The sequence below is a fragment of the Falco punctatus genome, assembly GCF_963210335.1.
Source record: "Falco punctatus genome assembly, chromosome: 1".
Lineage (NCBI taxonomy): Eukaryota > Metazoa > Chordata > Aves > Falconiformes > Falconidae > Falco > Falco punctatus.
Genome location: NC_137580.1, coordinates 46,640,241 through 46,665,198, shown reverse-complemented (window position 1 = coordinate 46,665,198; position 24,958 = coordinate 46,640,241). Strand labels below are relative to the sequence as shown.

General features: G+C 40.0%; 2 protein-coding genes across 5 annotated transcripts in view; one reads left to right on the top strand and one right to left on the bottom strand.

The window, feature by feature from the left end:
• Nucleotides 1–11,493, bottom strand: part of NSD2 (nuclear receptor binding SET domain protein 2) — a 103,556-nt gene extending 92,063 nt beyond the window's left edge. For 2 of the 3 annotated variants that reach the window (XM_080410292.1, XM_080410293.1), the window contains exon 1: nucleotides 11,354–11,491. The gene's annotated coding sequence lies outside the window, so the exon portion shown is untranslated. Of the gene's footprint in view, nucleotides 1–11,353 lie in introns of all 3 variants that reach the window. The other variant, XM_080410291.1, reaches the window with a different exon arrangement.
• Nucleotides 11,494–11,502: 9 nt separating this feature from the next.
• The window catches only part of LETM1 (leucine zipper and EF-hand containing transmembrane protein 1), a 31,328-nt gene continuing 17,872 nt past the window's right edge, over nucleotides 11,503–24,958 (top strand). For both annotated transcript variants that reach the window (XM_080410550.1, XM_080410549.1), the window contains exons 1-4: nucleotides 11,503–11,640; nucleotides 15,747–15,804; nucleotides 18,818–19,274; nucleotides 24,015–24,158. In XM_080410550.1, coding sequence (XP_080266676.1) covers nucleotides 11,562–11,640; nucleotides 15,747–15,804; nucleotides 18,818–19,274; nucleotides 24,015–24,158 — 738 coding nt within the window. In that variant the 5' untranslated portion in view covers nucleotides 11,503–11,561. The remainder of the gene's footprint in view (nucleotides 11,641–15,746; nucleotides 15,805–18,817; nucleotides 19,275–24,014; nucleotides 24,159–24,958) is intronic.

Below are 24,958 nucleotides of genomic sequence, written 5' to 3'. Positions count from 1 at the left end.
CTGAGACACAGCAATATACAAGTAACCTTGGTGACAGAGGCAAGACTGAAACATGCAAATTCATAGCTCCCAGCTCTGTGCTCAGACCACTAGACTACCTTCTGTGTTTCTTTATCAGCAGCGATGAAATGCAACAGTCACTGCTGCAGGCAGAGTAGGCTAATGGCAGCAACACTCTATGCTTGCCCTATTTCTCATACTCTTTTCCCAAGCACTCGTTTCTGACTATGACCAGAGATTGGATAAAGGTACTCACAAGCCTTTGGTTTAGCCCAGTGCAGTTGTTCTAGTTTGCGTAATGCCAAATGAAGCCCTCATCCAACCTAAATAAAGAATAGGATGTGGCACTGTAAGTTTGTTTATAGTATCTTAATAAATTTTAGAACAAATGTACTCCATTTGGAAGCAAAAGAAAATTTTCTTACTGTCAGCTCTACAAGCTGGTTTTGAAAGCTGATAGTCACTGGATTTCTTGTTCAGTACATTAATGCAAATAAAGCTCTGGAGAAAAAAATCCGTATATTTCTTCTGCGGTACCTTCTCCCTGCCTCCACATCCTGTCTCAGCACTGTCTGCAATTCTTACCTTCAGCAGGTTTATGAAATGTCTCAGCTGAATAAAAATATGTTGCTACTGATATAGGAGAAGGATTGGAATTCATTTCATCTTTATTACAGTGAAATGAAATTAGTTATGTTGACATCTCAGTTATAAAGGGAGCAAAAGCGACAATATTTTTTTACCCACGTAAGTGAAATAACTCTGTTGATAAGCCTGATATGCTATATAGGAAAACTATTTTTGTATGATGCCATTTCACAAAATAATGTAAATATATGGATTGCATAGGTGTTAGTAGGAGCAGAAGTTGCTCAGAACAAATAATCCGTGAACTTACTTTGTTTCAGTTAAATTCCAGTTTATCTTCATTTCATTCATTCTTCTTGTGATACTTAAGTTTGCCATACTCTCTTGGGATTCTAATTAGTGAGGAACATTTGAGGAACACCACTACCATAGTGAATTGAACAAAAGATCAGTGCCTCAAGGAACCTGGAAAATACTTGGACTAGAGCAAAATATCTTTCCTGTTGGTTTATTTAGATAAATCAAAGTTTTAAATAGAAAGGTAACAGGTAATAATTAATATGAAGCCTGCTACCACTTGAGAAATGTATTATTTTGAAAGCCTGACCTAAAAATTTCTTTCAACCAGACCTGTCATTTTTCATTTGGGCAATATTGGCTTGTTCATCTTGTTTTTTGAAATGTGCTTAACCAGACAAAAAAATTAGAGTAGTCAGAGAAAGGAAACACCTTTGCGACTCATCTCTAATACATTTCCATTAATCTCAATGGAGTAACAGTAATAGTATCTAGCCTGTACACTCTGCAAAGGAGAGAAATGCGGTTCTGTAGACAAAAGGCATGGTCTGGTTAAATCAATTTCAATAGCATCTTGTCTCGACATATTTGAGAGCACTATCTTTCTCAATTAATGTCAGCTTTGCTCTGGGAATACTCTTTGGTAGTTAACTGTTGCTGTTAGAGAACTAACTTTAGATATAACACAGCTGGCTTATGTATTTTGCTGTTAATATGTTTGGTAATGGAACAACAAATGCAAAGTGAACAAACTACTAAGCAGAATGCAGATGATTTTCCACCCAAATAAATCAACTTTGAGGATAAGAAAACCCAATTGTAAATTTCTTTTGACTGACCCCGGATAGGAAAAGTGAATTACAAACCTCAGGAACCCATTTAAGGTAGGTCTTAGAGGTTTCTTTTTCCCAGATTTCAAAGTCTGCATTGTACTGGGGGTTGCACACGTGCCTCTGTTGAAACACCACCAATCTCTGGATTATTTCATTTAAAATTCATTCTTGGGCAGCTTCTTTATTTTCATTTCCACTTACATCAAAGTCAAATAGAAAACCTTCAAACAGCCCGACTCCTCACAGAGCACAAGGATGGGGGAAGAGCAGACATGATGCTTTAGAGGTATCAAGAAAGCACTGAATGTATTTGTGAGAAAGATCAGAGAGGAAAGAAGAAGAAATCAAACTGAAGAAAGAAGATAATGGAAAGCAAGCGCAAGGCAAATTTTTAATGCATGCCACTTCATGGCTTTCATGGGTAACTACCCGCTAGAGGGAGACACACTGTAATGTGTTGCCAGGTGGATTATGGCAGAAGTTGGACTTTACAATGAAGTCCAAAGAAGAAGCACTGTGGTAAGAAAACCAGAGAAGATACAGGTTCCCTATCCTCGTAGAGTTTCATGCTGCAAAGTTCTGTTTAAGCTACCAACTGGACTGAAATCCTTTCCCCTTCCGACCTGGGTTTCATTACGCTTTTATTCAAAAAATCCCCACCTCTGCTAACCTCTTTGTTCTTCTGTTGGTGACAGCAACACCTGGAGATGTAAGGATGGCAGAAACAGTGTGGTGTCTGTCTAGGACTAACTGAATTGCCATAGCCACCCAGCATGGGGTGAGCCATGCACGCCTCAATCAAGTGCCTTGAGACCCACCAATGGTGACCCTTCAGTCTACCTCAGACACCTCCCTGGTTCCAACTTAGGACTTGCATCCTATGGTTTTCATTAGCTGCCCATGGGTAATCATTTATGGTTTCTTATTCTCACCTCTATTTATGCAGAATGGATAAGGCTTTTAAAATTCAAAGCAGGCTCAGGCATGTCCTTTCCTCAAGGGAAACCAAGAAGGGAAATAGTAATGGATGCTTATCATAGGAAAAGCAGCTCTTACCCACCTGTGTCATTCCTGCTTCTGAAAATCAGTAGTTTAGGGACTTTCTAACTTCCAAACCAGACATTGCATCTAGATGAGCATGTGTCAGAGACTTCACTAAGCCTAGCTCCTTTGAATTTGTCTATTTTCTTTTTGAACCTATTTATTTATATTTTGGGACTTTAGAACATCCTGTAGCAATGAGATCATATCAAAACATATTTCCTTCTGTTCTTTTTTAAACCCTGATTCCAGAAAAAATGATTGAATTAATATGGTATTATAAGCAGTGATAATTACCATTTTCTAGTCACTTTCCTCCCACCTTCATTATTTCCCAGACCTCTGTCTATTCCCTTCCTGTTGCAGTACAGAATGCAAGCCCCAGTCTGGCTCCTGTTTATAGTAGGATTTTTGATTGATATAAAGGCTTTTCAGAGTCAAGCTATTAGGAATGACAAGTCTTCTCTTAACTCTAACCTTGCCTCTGCGTAAGAACTTTTGGACAAATAAGAACATAATACAAAATCAGAAAAGATGCATAATTATTTCCATACAGGAAGTTTGCAGTTGATAGTTCGGTGTCACAGACAGAAATGACTAGTCTAACGTGCTGTGAACTAAGTCGGAGCCAAAACAATTATCTAATGCCTGTGAACCTTCAGGGTCAACTATACTCTCTGCTACCATGTGTAATGCCAGAAAAGTTCTCCGACAAACACCAGCCATCAAAAACACCTCTTCCCCGCAAACTCCATGTCACTAGTTTCCGAAGTGGCCTGCGCCTATATTCCACTCCCCTTCAAATTCCTTCAGAAATAGTACCGGGGTTCTGGGCACTACTGGTTTGTCAGCCCTGGTTTAAGGATTACCAAAACCAGCATGGCTGCCTTTGTCAGTACCCTGATATGATCCTCAACACAAACCAGGTTAAGGTAAATATTAGTGTATTTGCAAAAAATCCAAATATAAGCAACACCTTTGCATTGCTTATCCAAAGCAATACACAGAAATGAAAAGAAATACGGTACACAGGACATTTGCAGACCTAGAAGAGCAGCTGGCAGTGCTCTGTAAGAAAACTAGGCACAGGTGCTGGGATTGAGCCCAGGGCCCTGATTCCCAGCTGGCACACTGAAAGAGGCTTCCCACTCAGGGAGAGTTAGATGTCTGTTCCTTGGGAGGAGAGGCCTCGGAAAGGGGAGGAGGTTGCTCCCTTGGCACAACAGGAGAGCGCTGCTGGCTGAGCCAAAGGGGAATGGAGTCTTTTTCTTGATATCTGTTGGGTGTATTTCCTCTATCTGTTGTTGGATTAGTGATTAAAAAAATAAAATTATTGATATAAGTAGTATTGGAATGAGTGTGGGACTTGTCACCCTGACTGATGAGCAGTCTGGATGGCTTACTTTTACCTGTTGCTCAGATTAGTCCCAATGAGTTCCTCTCGCTCTAGCCAGCTGATGAACCGCTACATATTTGCAACCCCCAGCTGAGGCTTTGGTTTGTACACAAAGTTCCTTCTTGCTTTCTGAGGAGAACACCTAGTTTGGGGGGCTTTACTTCCCCTGGACACTGATCAAATCCAATGGTAAAGCTCTTTTATGTCAACTTTTTATTTTCTTATATGCACATATAACTTGCTAGCTACAGTTTCTACACTCATGTAACCAGAATTAAAACATGTAACGGATTACTGAGAAAATAATTAATCACTTTAAGGTACCAGGACGTTTAGGGGTGAATGCCTCTTAAGTCTGTCTCTAGGAGATACTATAATAGTAATAAAGTGAATGGAGGCCTAAGACAGGCAGGAGAGAGATTGCTGATTACATGGGAAAGCTCAGACAAAGCATCTTCTGTTTCTGATGCCTGAAGTTCAGCAGCCTATGAAAAAGGCAGGATACTGGCAAAGCACCGTTGGGATGTACTTGTGCTGATGGCTTTCTATTACTTTGCTATAGCTTCACATCACATTTTACCAGGCTATTTCACCTCAAGATTCTCATATACCTACAAATCAGTCCAAACCAAGTGCTGTCAACAGAGCTGCTGCTTCACTTGCTTTGGAAGCTGTTGTTCTTTCTGTGTCACAAGAACAAAGTTAATAGTGTTAATTTTTAGCCCTTTCCAACACTTTTATGGTATTATCTGGCAAGCACCAGGATTTATTTTTACAAATACACAACTGCACTTGTTTCTTTAGCACTCTGTGTCTGCGAATCTCACTGATAGCAAAGGGATATGGCATGCATATGCATGTGTAGGATTGGGGCCCAACAGCATAGGTCCTGCTGAGGTCAAGGCACAGACATCCATACAAACACTGATTGGAAAATTTACAGTATAGAGGATGGTTGTAGAAAGGGAAAGCGCACTGACCATTCCAAAGGAACCAACTCCTTTTTCAAATCTCTTAATCTGCTTTTCATTATCTCTGTGGGGAGGCCTCTTGAGAAAAGCAGCTCTTTGACTTGAATAAAGGAGGGGCTGTGGGCTTGCATGCTGGAATGGGCAGGTCATTGTACAGCAGCATGGAAGATGGGAGTGTTAGTCAGGTCAAGGAGAACAGGATAAAAAAGTGTGAGATCTGTGTTACAGGCTTGGTCTGGATTATGTAAGGTAGAAAGTTTAAAGCTGGAAGGTAAACAAGAGAGAGCAATTCAAAGGTTAGAAAGGCATATTCTGGTAGGGTCATTCAGGAGGATTGTTAGGGAAAAATATGGGCCAGGACTGATAAGATCATCAGCACAACCAGCAAGAAAGAGGTAACAACAGCTGATGCCCAAAAGGGCTAAATTCTGCACAGGAATTTTAAGCATCAGGCTTCAGCTAATCAACCTATCCATCTTCAGTATCTTATTTATTCTTTTAACAGAAATGCTTAGTTCTGCTTCCCTCCTTGGAGGCAGACAAAGCCTGAATATGCCTGGGGACAACAGAACTACATAGCATTTTGCCTGCTACCAAGTCATACAGCTGTATCCACACACTGGCTTTAATCCTCTCTCCTCTAGACCACTGCTTATCACAAGCAGCCTCACCCTTCCCAAATTGCTAAAGAATTTAAATGGCCCTTGGAAATAGCCCGTTTCTCTCCCTTTTAGAATAGAAAGGTAAAAATTCTCCGAAAATGGTGTGCTGACCTTCTGCTGTTTCTTTAATGGACTCAAACCGAAAGGTATCTCTGCAGGGACCTCCTATTTTTCCAACACTCCTATAATACTGGCTGACTTCACCAGGAATTTGGAGATATGTGAGGAGTGCAGGACCAGGTCTACGCAATCCAGGGTGGGGTGGGGGGAGGGCTTCCCTGGTCACAGTCTGTTCTCGTCTTGCTTCTTGGAGGGTTTATAAAAGCAGAGGTGGCAGTTTTAGGGCTTTTATTGACAGTAACACAACATTTGGTGTTTTCTTAAAGACCTAACTCTGAGAAGCAGATGATGGCATAAAATTGTCAGTTTTCTGTGCTTCTAATTGCAGACAGGAACCTGCAAATCTTACAGACTCACCCCCCCCACCCCACCCCCCAAAAAAAAACCAAAAAAAACCCCAAACCCAAAACAACCCACACCAAAAAAAAACCAACCAGGAGGCAAAGAATAAATACACTTTTGTAAAGCCTGTCATTCATAAAATCAAATTTGACACATTTGGAGGCATAACAGGTTATCTTTAAATACAGGGCTGGTAATTTTGCAGCAAAATCTCAGACCCTCTCATATCAGCTGGAACTAACAGGTGCATTTTCAATGATAGACTTCCTTTTGTCCTTCTTTATCCCCCCTCTGTTTTTCTCAAGGTCTAAATCAGTTTACTCGTTACAGCTACGTTCTTTCCTTTTTGCTACATGTATTGCCTGAACACTGCCTGCCCTCCCTCTTCTGCTTGATCCTGTCTTGGCCAGAACCTTCTAGCTTTTTCCCCATGTCCTCCTCCAGTCCTGTAGACAGCAGCGCCCCAAAACACTGCTTTGTGCACTGATTGTGCATCTTTTCCGCCTGTTTGTTTCACGTAAGCTCCATCTGCTGGTTAACACTAGAATCCGTGTGATTTTCACTACGAACTGCAAATGCTACTTTTTCCTCAATTTGAAAAGATTTTCAAAATTACGTTTGTATTCTCTCAGCTGTGTTCTCCTTGTCTGCCTGCATGTCGAATTTAATTAATGACAATCTAATACATTATTTTGTATTGCTAATTTGGGTCAAGCCTATGCAATCTTGTAAAATACTGCTTTCTGACTAGAATTTGAGCAAGTAATTATCCTTGGATCAGGAATGACTGTTTACAGCACGTTATTACTGTCAAGGAAATCTCTGAGTAGCTTTTCACTGCATTGTTTGAAAAGGCACCCAAGGCAGATTGTTTCTGTGCTGTTGCTAATGTGAAGCCACTGCCGCTTGATTTTGGCACATTACAGACAGCAGTGAACTTGTGACCTGGACGTACATACAGAGCAAGTCTGTAATCCAGTGACCACTTGAACTTTTACCTTTGGGCTCTAACATTTACAGAGCAACAGGCTTTAGTATCTCACAAGTCTCTCCTAAAAAATCTGTGATGGTGAATGGGAGTATTTTTTAAAGAACTAATAATCTGTTGGTTTTCTCCCTTGGGTGGGAACTTAATGCAAGTTGCTACACAGTAATGTCTTTTTTTTTTTTTTCCCTTTCTTCAGAGTTACGCTGAACAGTGGTGAATAAAGATGAGGTTAATCCCACATTGTTAAATCTATTCAAGGAGATAACCTGGGGATTGCCATGGAAACAGATTCTACAGACTAAAAGCGTAATCCTACTTTTAAATACTGTATATGGGCCTGTACCACTATGTAGCTTATAGAATCACACTGTACACAAACATGATCTTGCAGAAGAGAAATGGCAGACCTGTCTCCCATCTCATCATATGCTAATTATGCTCCCACATCCTCCTGCTTACAGCCCAGAGCATCAAGCATCGCACCTCCTTCCCCTCCACCCACCGAATATTATCTCCCCGGTCCCTTGCTGCCTTTGCTGCCAGGTTGGTTTGTCATCTGGGTATAACAGGGAACTGAGGCCGTGCTTGTGTAACAAATGTGGTGGTTCTGGCAGGAGCATCATAGATTTGGTATAGTTACACAGCCACTTCCACAAGCTATAGGGCAACTGACTATGTGTCTGAAATAGGGAGCTGGAATCCTGTTATCCCTCCTCCAAAACAATCAACAGCATCTAGGAACTGCTTCCTGGAAAAGGGGTGACAACTATGGTGAGCATGGAGGGGTGCCCCCTCCAACTGAGCAGGTATTTTTGGCAGGCCACAAAGGAGTGCTGGTCCCCATATGCACCTGCTTACCACCCACGAGAGCTCATTAGATGGTGAGGAGGGAAGGAGTAAAGGACAGTAGCAGATAAGAATGTCATATAGCTCTTTACTATGGGAAATCTGTTGCACTGTGAAGTGTAGACTTTCTGAAAGAAAATACTGCATATAAAGCTAGTTATCTCAAGGTTTTGCTCCCCAATTTCTAGACAGATCTCTAAGGTTCCTCAATGAGAATTATAGGCTCATCTGCTCCTTTTCCATGTCTATGCACGTAATGCACAGACATAGGCATATTCTGTGCTTTCAGAGGTCTTATGCATATACCTATTTTAGACAAGTAAAACATTCTTGCTTTTTTTTATCACTGAGCTGTGCTTGTGTATCAGTACAATACATGTTTCAATATTCCCACAGCCTGTAAAAGGTATCACAATTTCCTGTTATTTGGAGTATGTTTTGTAATTTTTCAGACAACTGTCACCTTGCTTTTGCTTCTATTTAACATTCAGGGGACAAAGTTTTGATGTTCAGTACCAAATAATAATCTTGATTTGTTTAAATATGACATTTATTTTAATCGTTCTCAGATCCTTATTAAATCCATCTAGAAAGAAAGGTTTGTAGTTCTTCCTTTTTTAGTTTGTTGCCCCCTATTCCAGCTAGAAAACACATTTTTCAACAAGATGGCTGACACCTTTTCCAAACAACATGGTTGCTTTAAGAACCGGGTCTAAAACGGCTGTAGCAGCTTAAGTCTTTTAAAAATAAAACCCTAGTAACTGTGTGTATCGTGGTTTATTCTGGGGAGGGGTGTTGTCTCTGTGAACTCACAGGCTGTTGGTCTGGATGGATGTTTTTGTTTAAAACAAAAAAAGACTTATGTGGAATGCCCATGCATCACCTACCATCACTGGGCCTTTTCATGTGGGAGCAATTTGTACAACTATTTGAAAATTATTACTTCATCTTTTCTTAAGTGTTATTTCACAATGCTTGGTAAATGCACAAAATCAATTTGTATTTTGAAACTGTATCCATTTAGGAAATTTTCAGGAAATTATCATCCCTTTTCATATACAGTAGAAAACTGTATAACTTCCAGGTATAAACAAATCTGGAACAAAAGACTGTACAAAAACATAACGGATTCAGCTCTGAAAAGGCTCATGCATCTACATTGTCTGCCACCCTGAATACTAATGAATTTAATGAAACTATTGAAAGACTGGTTAGTTGTCTGCATAAATGTATTGAGACCTCTGTAATCATCTGTTTGCTGTCTGAAATCTCTTGTCAATAGTTTAATGACTTCAGAGCATATTATTCTTCTTGTATAGGCTTCATATAATGTTTCTACATAATTAAGCAGCTTTGTTAGAGGAACTGCCATTAGTTGCCCCATTTCATTTGGTTTTGTTATCAGCCAACCAGAAAGAAAAAAGAATAACAAGAGAAGGCTACAAACCCAGTCTAGTGAGAGAAATGTATAGATTGGGATTATGTTTTGTTGTTTTTTGTTATTGTTTGGTGTTTTTTGTTGGCTTTTTTTTTTTTCTAAGATTGCCATGTTAACATAAAGCACTGTTGTTAAGTTGCACATTTGAAATAGTTTTAACCATTTAAATGCACTACACATTTAAATACCTGTAAAGACAGCTGGCTAAAAATCTTGCAATACATTTGGGAGCCTAACATTTTAAAAGTAGCTCTAATAATAGGTACATAAATAATAATACAATTTTTTTTTTAATAATCACTAGATTTAAACAACACTAGTGTTTCTGTCGCTAACATGGTGAAAAGATGTGAGAAAAAGCTCTTTTTTTAAAGACTCAGTAGACTGAATATTCCATCTTCTCATATTCTTTTGAATTAAAAATGCACATAGTATAAATTCAATCTAAATTTTTCATACTTAAGAGAAACTCTGAGGATTTTCTTTAAATACATAAAAGAACTTTAAAACATGATCAGTTAATTTCCTGCATTTGCCAAGTCTCAGCCATGAAAGGATGACTGCAGACACATCTGCTTTTTCCTGCTATGAGATGGTGTTTCACTCACATTTTGGGTCAAACCTGAAGCTTCTGCTAACCCTTTACATATAAGGTTAAATAACACATATTTTCGTTGGAGCTTGGGTGGGTGTATAGCTGAACAAATGCCTGGCATTATAAATAACCTGTGAAATGTAAGAGGTCTAAACCTACAGTATCCTTGTCACTTTTGAGCCCTGTCCTTGAGGCAGCCATCTTGTTGACAGGGAGTGTCAGCCATCTTGTTGAAAAACAGTTCCAGCAGCTTCTCCCCCATTTTCTTGTGACAAGGCAGGCATTAACACCCAAACACCACATAAAGAGTTTTTAAAACTTCCCCATTCTCCGATGAAGTTGTAATTTCTGCAGTTTGATTCTGGTTATTCGCTGCAACTGTCTATACAGTCAAAAAATAAGCAAAATTGATGGTACTATTTAATACTACACTGAGTGCTGAAACATTTGATGAAAGACCCTAATGCTGGTCAGTAGTAGACTGGTATTTGAAGAAGTGCAACCTCTGTAGCAAAACTATTAACCAGCACTAGCAAAGCACATCTGTCAATTGAATAGTTTATGTGCTATTTTGTATCAAGAAATGTCTTAGCTCCACACGGAGGGTATTTTTTTTATCACACGTCCTGAGATCCACAAGCAATACATGCGCACGCATTGAAACAACTGCTGCTAAGCAGTACCTAACACCAGCAAACCCGCCAGATTTTGGGCCCAGGCGTGAGGGAGCGTCGTTGCACTGACGGCCTGGTACTGGTGTCTGTACTTAGGGCTGCGGTTGCGCGCTCGTCGGCCGCGCTGGCCTGAACCGCTCAGGAGGGCTTCGTGCGGTGCCAGCGCCCTCCTCTCAGCGCACACGGCCCGCCCGACCTTCCCGGCACGGCAGGGGAATTAGCGGGCTGTGAGCCGCGGCCCCGCCGCACGCCGTTTCTACCGTCCGCTGGGGTAAACATAGGCGGGGCGGGGGGGTGCGGGGGGCACACGGCCTCCTGCAGCCCCGACCCCGCGCCCACAGCAGATCGCTAGAAATCTGCCCACCCGCCGGCCGCTCCCGTTCACCGGCTGCCGGCGAAGGAAAGCGCTGCGGCGGCCGGCGGGCCCGCAGGACTACATCTCCCAGCATGCACCGCGCCCCGCCCCGAGTCCCTTCCGCGGGCTGCCCGGCTGAGGTCGCGCCACACCGCCTAGGCCTACAGACCCCGGCATGCCGCGCGCCCGCGCCCGCGCCCGGCTTACCGTGCGCCCCCGAGGACTACACTTCCCGGCGTGCCCAGCTCCACGGGGCGGCGCTATGCAAATGTAGCCTCCGGTCGCGGCTCGGCGCTGCTGGGCGTGTGGGGAGCGCAGCGCGGGGCCCGGGCGGCGGGACATGAGCAGGCCGTCAGCCCGCCGCCGCCGCCGTCGCTAGCCCGCTGCCGCCGCCCAGCCGCGCGCGAGCGCCAAGATGGCGTCCATGCTGCTACAGACGTGTGGCCGGCGCGCCTGCCGCCTGCCCCGAGCGCTGCGCCGCCAGTCCCAGCTGGGTGAGGCTCCCCGCGGGCCGTCAGGCGGCTCCGGCGGCGGGGAGGGAAGCGCAGCCGCCCCACGGCCCGGCCCTGCGGTGGCGGGGCCGCGCTGCCGCCTGGCCCGTGCTGGCGGCGGCGCTGGAGGCCTGGGGAGGAGGGCGGGCGGGCGGGCGGAAGCGGCGACGACGCCTGGGGGCTCCCGGTGTGGGCGGAGAGGTCCTTGCGGGTGGGAAGGGCCGCGGCGGGGCCCCGGCTGAGTCCCTGCCGCTCCGTCCTCCGCAGCCGGCGCCAGCGGGCCGGGGCTGGGCCCGGCGCTTCGCCTGGGCCGCCTCTCCCTGCGGGGGGCTGCTGTCGGCTCGGCGGCCAGGGCGGTTTGAAGGGATGCTTTCCCCTCACGGCAGTTGGGGCGCATGCACCTCTTAAATGCTAGCTGGCCGAGGAAGAGAAAGCCATGTGCTTTAAGGTGCAGAAGTATGTTACTACGTTTCAGTCCTGCAAGAGTTTATTTTCTTAGTCTGTTAGGAAGGAAATGTGAATTTGCCTTCTTCCAAGTGGCTTTGAAAGCTTGGGAAAATAAGGAAGTGCAGTACGTGATACTGTTTCCATTAATGATCATAATAATTTGGCAGCTTTTTGGGCGGCAAGTTTAATGACATGAAACAGCTGATAACATGTGACCTACGTGAGGCCTATGGTTGCACTTTACGTCCGTGATTGGAATGGCAGGGGTTTAGCGAGGAATGCATGAAAGCTTTACGGGCAGAGGTTCGTCACTGACACAGAGCCCTGACTTGTCACTGAAGTGGTGTCTGAAAACAGGGTATCTGCATGTTCAGATGCAGGCAAACCTGATCAGCCATATGGATGCTTTTTCATTTTGATAAACAAGCTTGTCTTCTTGGTTACCAGTAATCACTGAAGTGTGGTAGCTTCTTCTAGTTGATATTATTTTTAAGCTGCTGTTGTAAAGACATTTATTTAGGTTAAGCTTGGATGGTGACCTTAACAAAAACCTGTGGTATCTTAGCCATCTAGTTTATTTAAGATGGGAAGAAAAGCATCCGTGTACCGTCAAATTAGATGGGAGTTCTTATTCTTCTTGTGATGTAGCATAAGAAGAAATGGTAATGATGGCTATGATTTTCCATGTTATAAATCTTATCCCATGTGAAAATACTTATTTGCTGAAATACTGTGATAAAGTAATTTGTGTGCAGTGATGCACTACACTTGTGATACGATCCGTACTTTCATTTTGAGTGTTAATCTATTATTAACACAGTATTTTATGGTGTAATTTTTTTGTATAGTGTTTTGCTTTACTTAGCTCATCTTCTTTGCTTTACGTGTAAGTAATCTAAGATTAAGTTTAAGTGCTTCTAAGAATCCTAAATATTCTTCCTGTACAGATCAGGCTGTTAAGTACTGCAAGCTTACACCTCTGTAGGGACTTACTTCATGTTAGCCTTTTTTTTTTTTGAAAACCCTAAATGTAGTAATGGTACACAGCTATTCTATATTTAAAACTTTTGGTTTTGCTGTTTCATTAAATTAAAAAAAATCCTCATTACTGCTTTTGCATGAGGAGTATGTTAACATACAGCTTTTCTGGCACTACCACCTTTCTCACTTTCAAACCAAGTAATTCTAATGCAGGTTTCTTAAATGAGCACTGTTGAGTATGGTAAGCTACATTCACCTTGTTCAGACACTTCTGGATGTCTGTATTATCCTAGAAGCAAGGAGTATGGACTTTACTCCCTTCTGAAGGAAGTATATAATTTCCAGGCTGGCTTGCTCTTAAGTACATGATTAGAACAGACCCTGCAAAACATAAAGAACTTTTGTTGTCAGAACTTACAAAGCTGAAATTAACAGTTATTCTGCAGAATGGTTTGGTGAAATGATGTTTCTGTGTACCTGTTCACACTCTGAATGGCTGTATGACAAAAAGTGTTTGAGTCAGCCTGTATTCTTATGGTAACCTTGGAATTTTGTTCTTTGACCCTTTCCTTATTATTTTTTTTTCCAAGCAGACTCATTAATGCTAATGTGAAGGTGTCTTGCTGTTAGAGTTTTGTCTAAGAAACTCTAAATCAGTTTTGATCTCCCAGATCGTATGTCTTTATTCTAGGGTACCTGTCTGTAGCAATGTCCTCTATCAGGTACACAGGCTTTGTGTGCTTCCTGGCACTCAGGTGGGAGAAGCAGATTACCATGCTGCAACTTTGAGTACTTCTCTGCTTTGCTTAGCTGTTGCTTAAAGTCACGGACATCCTTCTGAGACGGCTAACCTTTTGAGCCAAGAAATTCAGCTACTGATCTTTCTGTAAATACTAGAGAGTATCAGGAGGCCTTCACGGATTCTCAAGGCTTGATTTTTGAGCCAGAAAGAGACAGGTTTTCCCTTGGCTCTACTTGCCATGGCAGTGAATACCTGTTAGAGTTTGATATAACTTGAAATAGGTGAATCCTTTTCCTTTGACTTGATAAAGCCATAGCTTTTGCTGTAATAATATCAAAGGCCGCTTAGCATGAGACATCCCTTGCTTATTGGGCTTTTTCTTTGGTAAGTTAACATCTTCCTCTTTCCCCCTTTTTGTACGTTCTAATTGCCCTACCTGATTTTGGAGGTATCACTTTAACATTTAGGATATATTTTGTTGGGGAAGGCTTTTGGTGATCAGCATTGGGTGCTGTGTTTTCTCAGATACAAATTGTCTACTTCAGGTTCTGTTATGTATTATATCAGCTATACCTTAGCTTTGATGGTGGGAAAGTTGACCACTAGCCTCTAAAATGACATTGCTATCCTCCTGTCTCTTAGGACTGACTAGAAATAGTAGGTTCTAGATAGGAGAAACAAACCGCAGCACGCCTACTCCATCCAGCCTTCCATTTTTGTTTTGGTTACAGTGAATTCTGAAAAGTTGGCTAAAAAGAGTCAAGGCATTCGGAGTGTTGCTCATGTATCTTCCTTTGATCTGTTCAGGAGTCTCTTTGCACTTGGTTTTGGAAAGCTACTGAGCTATTGCAGCTAGATATCAATACAAGATTTTTTGTTCTAATTGCTTTAGGGAGAGCAATCATTTACTAGTGAGCTCAGGGATGATTTTTAGTGATTACAGATTGCATGCAGCCACTAGGTAGCATTTTATGTCACTGATGGTGCTTCCATGGTGTTGGATGGTCAGAAGGCTTTCAAGCATGGCCCTTTACTGAAACACGTGAACTGACTTAGATAGTTTACCATTTGATGGTCTCCTCAGTTTATTTCCAGAATGGATACTGCTTGTCTCTGTACCTAGCGAATGCCCATTTATAGGTGTCAGCCCTTCCTGTGGACTTTATTGGTTATTATTAGGACTGCTTCTGAGTTAGCATTTCAAATAAAATTCATTTTGAGGAACTTTGCATTTGCTGGAAAACTAACCTTTCATATTCTTTGGATCAGTCTCTTGCTCTTCAAGGCAATTTGTATCCTTTGCAGAGAGATCTGGGGTAGAGCTATTTTTACCAGGTGCTAATCAAAATGGGCAGCAATGTATTGAAATGGCATAGTGTGGTTCCGCCAAGTTTTGTTTTCTTGCTTAAAAAAAGAAATTCATCCTAGATACTTTGCAAGTGCTCCATTTGGATCATCTTACTACTGTGTTAAGGAGCTGTTCAAAAATTACCTTTGCTTTTAATGAAGTTTTTCTGAAATACAATTGCTTGTATTGAATGCTTATGGAGATGTCAGCCATATTACAGAATTGCTTCCTACCTGTTTTCTCTTTTTTTATCCTGTAGATTGAGATTACAGATTGCAAGAAATAAGAACAAGTTATGTGCTTTAATTTGTGTTGGCATAGGATGAGGTATTTGGGCTTCAGTGCTTCACATGGTTCTTGTCAAAGCAAAACAATTTTCAGTCTTGACTGTGATGCACAATCATCCAAAGTGTGAATGTGCTTACAAACAGTGCACTATAAAGTTGCTGTTACGTGGCATCTTTCTTGTGCTTTCATTAGTAGCCATTCCTAAGTAAAGATTGGTCTTTCGCGTATTTGTGTACAATTCACTATATGGATAAATGTAGTCCTGAATTTCCAAATTAATGCTAATTATTGGTATTTTTCTAGGTAACTTGGGAGATCGGGCATGTTTTAGCTGTACATCCCTGAGGTTGGCAAACAAAATGTGAGTAAATACGAACTTTTTTTTTCTAAACTCAAAACTGTACAAAGCCATCAGTTAGTATACTATTATAGAATGTAGGTTTATATCATCTAGACAAAGTGTGAAAACGTTGCTTCAGCTGTGTTACTGACAGATTAAAGGAAGTCTGAGTATTACTCTCTTCACCTGTTTGGCTGTGTGTGGGAGAAAGCAAGTGATGTCTTCCTTTTTTCTCCCACTTCCTCCCTTTTGTTTCACTTATGATGTGAAAGCAATAGAACATCAGTCTTGTTCTTGAGTGATTCCAGGTGACATCAGGGGATATCATGGGCTCCTTGCATACTTTCACTGTGGAGTTCCATAGAGTAAACATTCAGTCACAGCTAGTTTGAAAAATGTAGTTGACAGTTAGGAATGTAGATAATTTTGAGTTGTATTTTTAGTAAACCAAAGTAGTTTACTGTATGTTACAGCCTTGGGTGAGGCTCTACTGGGAGATAGTGTCCTCTTCTGGAAAAGAATTGAGCTGCTGTGTGGCCTTATGGAACTTAAGGAGTTGGGTGTTGGCAGAATCCATTCTCTGTTCATGACTTGGCTCACAAGATGTACTTGTGGATATGAATTTCCTAGCGCTTCTTCATGGAATGTAAAAAATACATATTCTCTACTTGATTTATAGTCTAACTGCACAGGAAACAGTCACTAGTGTTTAATTTCCTAAATTTTCATTTTAACATGAAGATGTCTCCATGGACATAACCCTGTAATAGGAAACAAAGTAATTCTTTTTTTAGTCATGTTAGTTTTATGTCACTTACTGTATAATCAGTTATGAGAGTTTTTTTAATATATAAAGCATTTTTAAATCTCTGCTTACTTTTTAGTAGATTATTATATGGGGCCTCTCTCTTGAAAAATTGGAAACTTAGAGCTTTAAGTTTGTTTTATGAGCATCTGAATATTGGGACAGAAATTCTTGTTATTCTTTTGAGAAGTTTGGTTTTTTTTTTACGATAAGCTACTGTTATTGTAATGTTGCTGCTTAAAATAAAACACAAGCTGCTGTTAATGTAATGTTGCTGCCTAAAATAAAACAAGCTAGTGCCCATACCCCACATGACCCAGATCCAAAAGCAAGGGACTCTAATGAAACAAGTACTGAGGACAGTTTGGGATAGAAGCTCTGTGTCTGACATCGTGCTAGTGAAAGTGTGTTGAGAGAGGCACATTGCAGGGGAAAAATTTTTCACAAGACAACTCAGAACCAATTCTGCTGACAGACCTCCCTTCTCTGCATGCAGTAGAATGTAGGTATTTGTATGTAGGTGGAACTTTGTCTGTAGGCCTGGAGCTCTGTGTTTGGGAAATGATGTGGAGTCAGGATCGATTGATTTATGCAGGTGTTTTAATCTGGTTTTGAATATGTACTTTATTTTCTTAAAGGAACGGTAATTCTCATTAGTTAATGTCTGTGCAAGTCTGTAGTTTTCTAGCTAATCAAGAGTCACGGAGTTGAAGAATGGTTTGGATTGGAAGGGACCTTATAGAGACCACCTAGTTCCAACTCCCTGCCATGGGCAGGGACACCTTCCACTAGACCATGTTGCTCCAAGCCCCATCCAGCCTGGCCCTGAACACTGCCAGGGATGGGGCATCCACAGCTTCTCTGGGCAACCTGTGCCAGTGCCTCACCACCCTCCAGTAAAGAATATATTCCTAATATCTTGTCTAAATCTATTTTCTTTCAGCTTAAAAACATTACCCCTTGTCCTATCACTACATTCTCTTGTAAAAAATCCCTCTCCAGCTTTCAGAAAATGTCTTGTGTAGCTGTGTATGTTTCAGCAGTCATCTGACCACTGAATGGTCAGATGCTTAATTTTGGTTTAAGCTAGAAAATAATGATAATGTGTCTTTAAAAAGAAATAATGTGGTCAATTTTCTGTACAAAGCTCTATCTGAATAACATTAAATAGATAAAACGATTAAAATTTATTGGATGCATGTGGTAAGATTAAAAAGTACGTCTGGCTGAAAAATGAGTGAAGCTAATACTTACAAATGTTCAATAAACTTTTTTTGTCATTGTCAGAGCTGTAGAGCCACTTGCACCTATTTTCTCTTCATTGACTGAAGACAAATACACGTTCTGATTTTGTTTTGGTAGTATAAGGGCTCCATAAAGAAACACCCAAGTCATTTCTATCCTGTAGATGACATAATGCTGGCGTTTCAGTTTGAGGGACACTTAATGGAGCTCATTTATATAAAATATTTTATTTACTCTTAAGTTTGGTATATCCTTTTATGTGTGTACAATCCTGTGTGTATTGAGTAGTTCTTCTGTGTGTATAATGAGTGTTTGAGCAATGTTTCCCGACTAACTTGAATTTACATTTAATTAAGAAAAGGGAAAAATTCTGAACAATGTAGAAGAGTGTTGGTTCTGTGTGCCTCAGCTCAGTACCATGATGGAAGTTTGTGCAGAAGTTTCTGCTGAAAAAGAAAAACTAGATGCATGGAGATAGTAAAAGAGGAACTCTTTTGGAAAACATGGAGGAAAATCAGATTTCTCCGATATTAATTCTCTTCCTTTAACTCGGCACCTATCCCAAGACAACAACTTCTGGGTTTTTTTTCCTCCAGTGTTTTCTTCAAACAGGAGAAGTAATAGAGGGGGCTTTATGTTACTTATGGATTTACAGATTTATTTTCAAATGTAGCTTTCTAAATGGAAAGCACTTCTGGTTGCTACTCTTTTTTTAATTGGAGTAAAATAAGTTACCTGTACAAAATTTAGTGGAAAGTTCTCTGCAGGGTTTTTTTGTGTCATGAAGTAAAGCCAAATACTCTGTTCAGGTATAGGTATTAGATCAGAAGGGTCACAAATTTGGGGTTTTTTTCTTAAATATGTGGTAAATATTTATCAAATGATGCATTTTATAAATGCATACATTTATATAACTATATAAATATAAAAATATTAATAACTTATGAACTACTGCTAATTACTGAATGCTTTTTTCTTTTGAAGGACTGTACACTTTAAATATTGCACTAGTGTCCCTCCTGTTTACGGATACTCCAAAAAAGATCGCTACTGTTGTTGGACTAAAGGATCTGAACAAATATACTTTACTCTTAGGAGCTCTTCTGGCTCATGGACGCCACTAGCAACCATGGGTGTTTCAGGTCCCCAGTATCTTCCAGTTAGATGGTGGCATTCTTCACATCCCCTTCAAGATGACTCCATAGTTGAAAAGTCACTGAAGTCCTTAAAGGACAGAAACAAGAAGTTAGAAGAAGGAGGTCCTGTATATAGTCCAACAGAAGTGGAAGTTGTGAAAAAACCTATTGGACAGAGGATTGTGGACGAACTGAAGCACTATTACCATGGTTTTCGATTACTGTGGATTGACACTAAAATAGCTGCAAGGATGCTTTGGCGAGTACTTCATGGAAACACTTTGTCTCGTCGAGAGCGGAGACAGGTACTGAGTAAATACCAATTTCATTTGAGTATCCTTAACAATTGCTCCATTTTACTTTAATCTAGTTAGTTCTTTTTGTTGTCTTCTGTTCCTAGAATTAAAATTGCTAAGTGTATTTCCCCCTCCTGCCTATGTGGACACTAAAAATTTTGGATATGACCCCAAAACATTTTAGTCTTGTTCCCCATTACTGAAGATAAATTTGATATTTTCTAGTTGGAACAGCAGAGGACTCTTCTGCTTTGTCATGTGGACAGTGGTTGTGGTTTGTTCACAAGTTCCCATCCATGTGCTATGTGTGTACATGGTCACTTTCTCTGCTTTTTCACTTCAGCTGGAAAAGCAGAGGGAAGACACTTCTAGTGAAGGTTGGATTTGTGCCAATTCTGTTGTGAGGTTGCTGTGCTTTATTTAAACAGAAAAAAAGCTGCAGGCTGAAATGCATGATTGATAATTAGATATTAGTACAATCTCAGTTATAAATCTGTTTGTGAGATAATTTTAGTCCAAAGAAGATAATTTGAGGGAAGTTTTTGTTCTATACTTTTGTTTTTCTTCATGGCATGTAGCTTACATTTATGAAACTGTAAACATGCAACTGCTAATTTTAAAGAAAAGAGGATGGAGATGAAGTGTGGAGTGCAAAATGAGGGTGCTTTCGAATTAGGATAACACGTGCATTTCAATAGTAATTTCAGTTTGTGGATCAAGTAAATATGCTTATTCAGTTAAAATTAAAAGATATATGATAATTGAAAACATTTAATGTGAGCTTATATACAGAAGGACTGAAATAAAGGTGTTTTGAAACTGGTATAGTTTAAAACTTTTTTGAAAGGATGCAGTACTGTTTAACTTCACTAGTTCATTAGGAATACATGAAACATGCTGATTTAATAGTTCTCATCTTACTATTTTTAAAGCCGTTTATACAGATAAAGTATTTGTCTTCCTGCCTTTTTTTTAAAAAAATATTTCAGCTATTGCTAGAAGAAACGCGGGCTAGTGAAAAGTGTATGTACTCTGGCAGCAGAGTTAAATAGTGCTGCTTGCATTCATGGTTTGGTTCTATGCAGTTTGTACACTGTACACGCAATGGGTTAGGTTCACATCTCTGCCTTCCAAAAGTTTTTTTGTTGAAATGATCAAAAACATGAATATTTGCTCATTTAAATAATTTCCTGATAAAATTAGGGACATAGTTGAACATTTTCATGTGTAATTGAAACCCATCACATCTTAATGCAGTATACAAAAGTGTTTTTCCTATATTCACCAAGTTAGACAAGTAACAAAAATTGTTAAATGCACATGTAGCAATTTTCATCTGTGACTACATCTGGTCTCTTTCTACAACAGCACTGGTTGATGGTATTTGGCCTGAGCATCTTCATGCTACTTATTTTTGCCCTCTTCCTTATGCTGGTACAAGTGTATGCTTGGCAGCTGATCCAGCTGAAACGTTGCTCAGCAATAAATATAACAGTCTGTGCTGACATGAGACAGGGGATTATGTAGTGCCAAGAAAGGGTAACTGAGGATAGGGGGGGAATGAGGACTGCAGGACTTCTAGAAGTAGCAGTTCTAGCTTGTGCTGGCTTATTGAGAGCTTTGGGGAACTTGGAAAGCCAAGTGAGACAAATTAATTCGTGGTTTAAAACCATGTTTAAAGTCTTCCAGAGAGCAAGATGGGAAGCATTTGGTTTTCTTGCCTGTTTCATGTTCACATACTTCTGGGAAATTAACAAACAATAGTAAAATATGGATATCATGGAAATATTTCTGCTGAAAGATCAGGACTGTATTCTAGAAGGCATGAACCTTTAGAAGTAGTAAGTTGTCTTTGGACATACACGCATTACTCCCATCAATAGATGGATTTATTAATTTGGTTGCCCTTTAATTTCATCACCTAGTGATGATAGAGCTGTCTTTCTCATATTTACATAGTGATCTGGCATTTGTCCTTCCTGAATGTGGTTTTTTTTTTGTGCAGATGTGCAAGTTCAGTATCAGTTCCCTTATTTTAAATAAAATAGAAATTTATCGTGCAGGTGTATATTAGTGTTTACATTGATGTAGCTTGTCTCTTACCTAGTGATGTGTGTATGTGTGTGTCTGTATGCATGCAATCTAGTGTAGATGATGTGGAGAAGATAGTTTTAAGTACTACAGTAATGTTACTTTCTCAGTCTAGCTTTTGTGTTTTCTTCATGTCTCTTGAATGGAGTCATGGTAGGCTTAGAACCCAGGGTCAGTGAAAAGCAAACCAGCTTACAGTTGAACAAGAGCCTTTACACGTGCTTTTTTAAAACCTTACTTTGAACTGTGTCGAAACAAACTTTCTTTTTATCAGTTCAGCCTGAAATTGTAGTATATTGACTGATTTAAAGAAGTCTTAAAACTTTGATGCCAGATTGGCTTCAACTTTGCAAAGGATGTTCCTGAACTTAAAAAAATCCCCAACAACATATGTATGTATTTGAAGTACATATTGCTGTAAGTCCTAGAGAAATCTTATCTTCACGCAGACTGACAAATGAGCTATTTCTGCCTGCCCTTTCCTTCCTCTTTGGAGGCAATAATGGAAAGATACCCAAGTAATCCAACCACATTAACAAGCAGCTGTAGCATGGCTAATGCAAGCGAGCTATTGCTTACATAAACCAAAAGTCAGTTCCAAAATTCTGTTTGTACAGTTGCTAGTGGGGTTTGGATTCAACAGGATCCTATATCTGGACTTAGGAAAGAAGGCAGGAAGAAGTAAAACGTGCAAAATATGAAACTGGCTGTTTAAAAACTAATTGCTCTAGTGCTGTCTCTTACAGCAGGATGGTTCAGGGATGGTAAACAGTGTGGAGTTTGTGGCAAGTTTGCAAACCATTTTAGCCCTGCAGAGGAGGGAAAAGTGGAATTCGTGAACAGTAGTAGCAGATAGAGAGTAGTCACAAGCTTTTCATGCTGTGCTGCCAAGTAATGTGTGTGTAATCATGCACCATTGTATTAGGTTCCTATGCAAAGTTGTCCTTGAGGTAGCACAGGGCTGCAGTTTCGTGTTTTGTGTAAGCTGATCCAGGGCGGTGCTGCTGCAAAAAAGACCAGTCCTGCTTGGTGCTTAAATCAAGGCTTCCAACAGCTCTTCCACCCGCTTTTGGTTTCTACTGATCCTTGATCCTTTTTCGCTTGTCTGTGTATGTATTTATAGGTTAGTTTTAGCTGCATCAGTGGTGTACCTTCACATTGTGACTGCTAGTGCACGGTCATGACTCTTTATACATTGTCTCAGGTTAGCATTAAGTTAGCTTAATCCGGTTGTAAAACTGCTTCCTTAGATACGGATTTTGCCTTATACAAATACTTGCACGCACTGTCTGAAAATATACTGGGTACAAATAGGATCTCTGTGCTGTGCTCTAGAAATTTTTCAGGGTTTTTTTTTGTTTCGGGAAAATGTACTTTTCTTCTGACTTTAAAATTTTTCTTCAAAATTTTCTTACATCTTTTTGAACTCCCTGGTAGTCATTTGTCTTCTGTTGTTTGAATGGAAAAATCTCTGAGCCTCTAAACAATGGACCAAAGCATCCCTTCTGGGTAACTGAATTTTTTATATACCAAGAAAAATGTAGAACTTTGGAACTGTGGAGTTTGTGCATTCCTTGAACAGTATCTAAAGATTTTGTCTGGTTTTATGCTAAGAAAATTACGGTTGAAGTTTTACTGGTTTTGTATTCTAGCAAAGCAGTCCTGGCAACGTGCAATCTATACTGCTTGTTGCTGCTGTTCCCCTGAATTGGCATGAACTGCAGGGAGGGATTGGAGAGGGAAGCATGCATTTACTTCTGTAATAGCATTTATGTTGCCAGTTTTTGCCAATCATAGCAGTGTTTATCAAATCATAATATTGAATGACAGTGCTGTGGCAGTAGTGTAGCGTATGTCTGACCTTCAGTCTCTGATTTAGGAATTGACAGTATTCCCAGTAACTGCTTATTTGCTTTGTAAAATGAGGTGGAGTCTGCACTCCCCACTATAAACCAAGTTATTAAGCTTCCAGTGAGCACTGAAATATTTGGTTATAGACTGTACAACCTTATAGGTACACTTATGGGTGTACAGAAATTGGAAGGACAATATTTATTTTATGCAGTTCAATATTCAGTAAGTAATGCATCGGCCTGCTTCAGAGGATTACTGCTCTAGAAAAGCAGTGGTTTTAAAAAAAGGATCTACCAAGCTGGGCTCATTACCCTGGATTTAAATGCACATTACAATTGTTATAAGGCTGAGAGGGAGGGATCTTTCATTTTATTCTTCATTACTTAGTGCATACTAGCTCATGCATGTAAGAAGTGGTAGAGCACAAATAAAGATGAATAAAAGAAGTTAAGCAGCTTTAACAACAACAAATGACCACCTCCTGTTTTCAGGTGCTTTTAAGAGGTTTAAATGAGATACTTGCTCAATAATCCTATTGAGACACAGTGAGGCTTGTGAAATACTTTCTGTAGTGCTGAAAACTGCTGAAACTCTGGTACTCAGTATATAGCAACTTGAAAGAAAAAGATACTGAAAACTGACTTTGTTGCATCCTTTTTCTGTGTTGTTTTCACTTTCCCTTGTAGTTAAAATATATATCTATATCTATGTGAGCTTCAGTGATAATGTGGATGATCATATCAAGCAATTTTGAAATAAATACTTAAGATTTTGCTTATCAATACTTTTTTTTTTTTCTTCCAGTTTCTTCGAATATGTGCCGATCTTTTCCGCTTGGTCCCTTTCCTAGTTTTTCTTGTTGTCCCATTTATGGAGTTTTTGCTCCCAGTAGCTCTTAAGTTGTTCCCCAATATGCTTCCCTCTACATTTGAGACAAAGTCTAAAAAGGTAAGCAGGTCTGAATTTGTTTTGAAAAACATATGTAATATGTTTTACATTACATATCATGTGTATTATGATATGTAATATCAGTAATATGTTTTGAAAAAATTACAACTTTCCTCTGTAAAGAAAGAAATTAGAAAAAGTCTTAAAATTAGAAAAAATCTAAAATTTAGAAATTCTTTTCAGTATTAGGGGAATGCTTTTGTCATCTGTATGTTGTTTTGATGAGCTTGCTGTTAACATATAATAAAGAATCAGAGCTGTCCTGGTTTACCTTTCTGTGTGTGCAGGTGCTTAGCTGTGAGGGCTGTAAGTTTCTCCTGTCTTTTTTGCTCCTTTTTTCTCATGTTCCTCATCTCCATCTTCTATGACTCTTAAAGCAGAAGTGAAAGCTATGAAACTTTATTTTTCTAGTTTATACTAAAATAGGCAGACTTTATTTTAACATTTGTAGTCCTTATTCTTGATGCAATGTTTCTTATATGTATACTTAATAGTTAAAATAGCTTCTTATGCATTGTTTTGCTTAAACTTTGTTTCTTTTAGTTAATGTTTTCATGGAATTGTTGAGCTTTGTAAAAACACACCAAAAAGCCTCACAATTTCTCACTTTCAGAGCCCAAAAGACTTAGATGAGGTTAGTACATAGGGAGTTCCCAGTCAGTCACAGATGTAATCAACCATGTTTGTATACTTGGATCTAAGTAACCATTAATTCCTAATTCTGTGATAAATTCCTCTTTGTTTGGATGAGATACAGTGTACGATTTCTGTGCTGGATACAAGAGTTAGGAATTACCCAA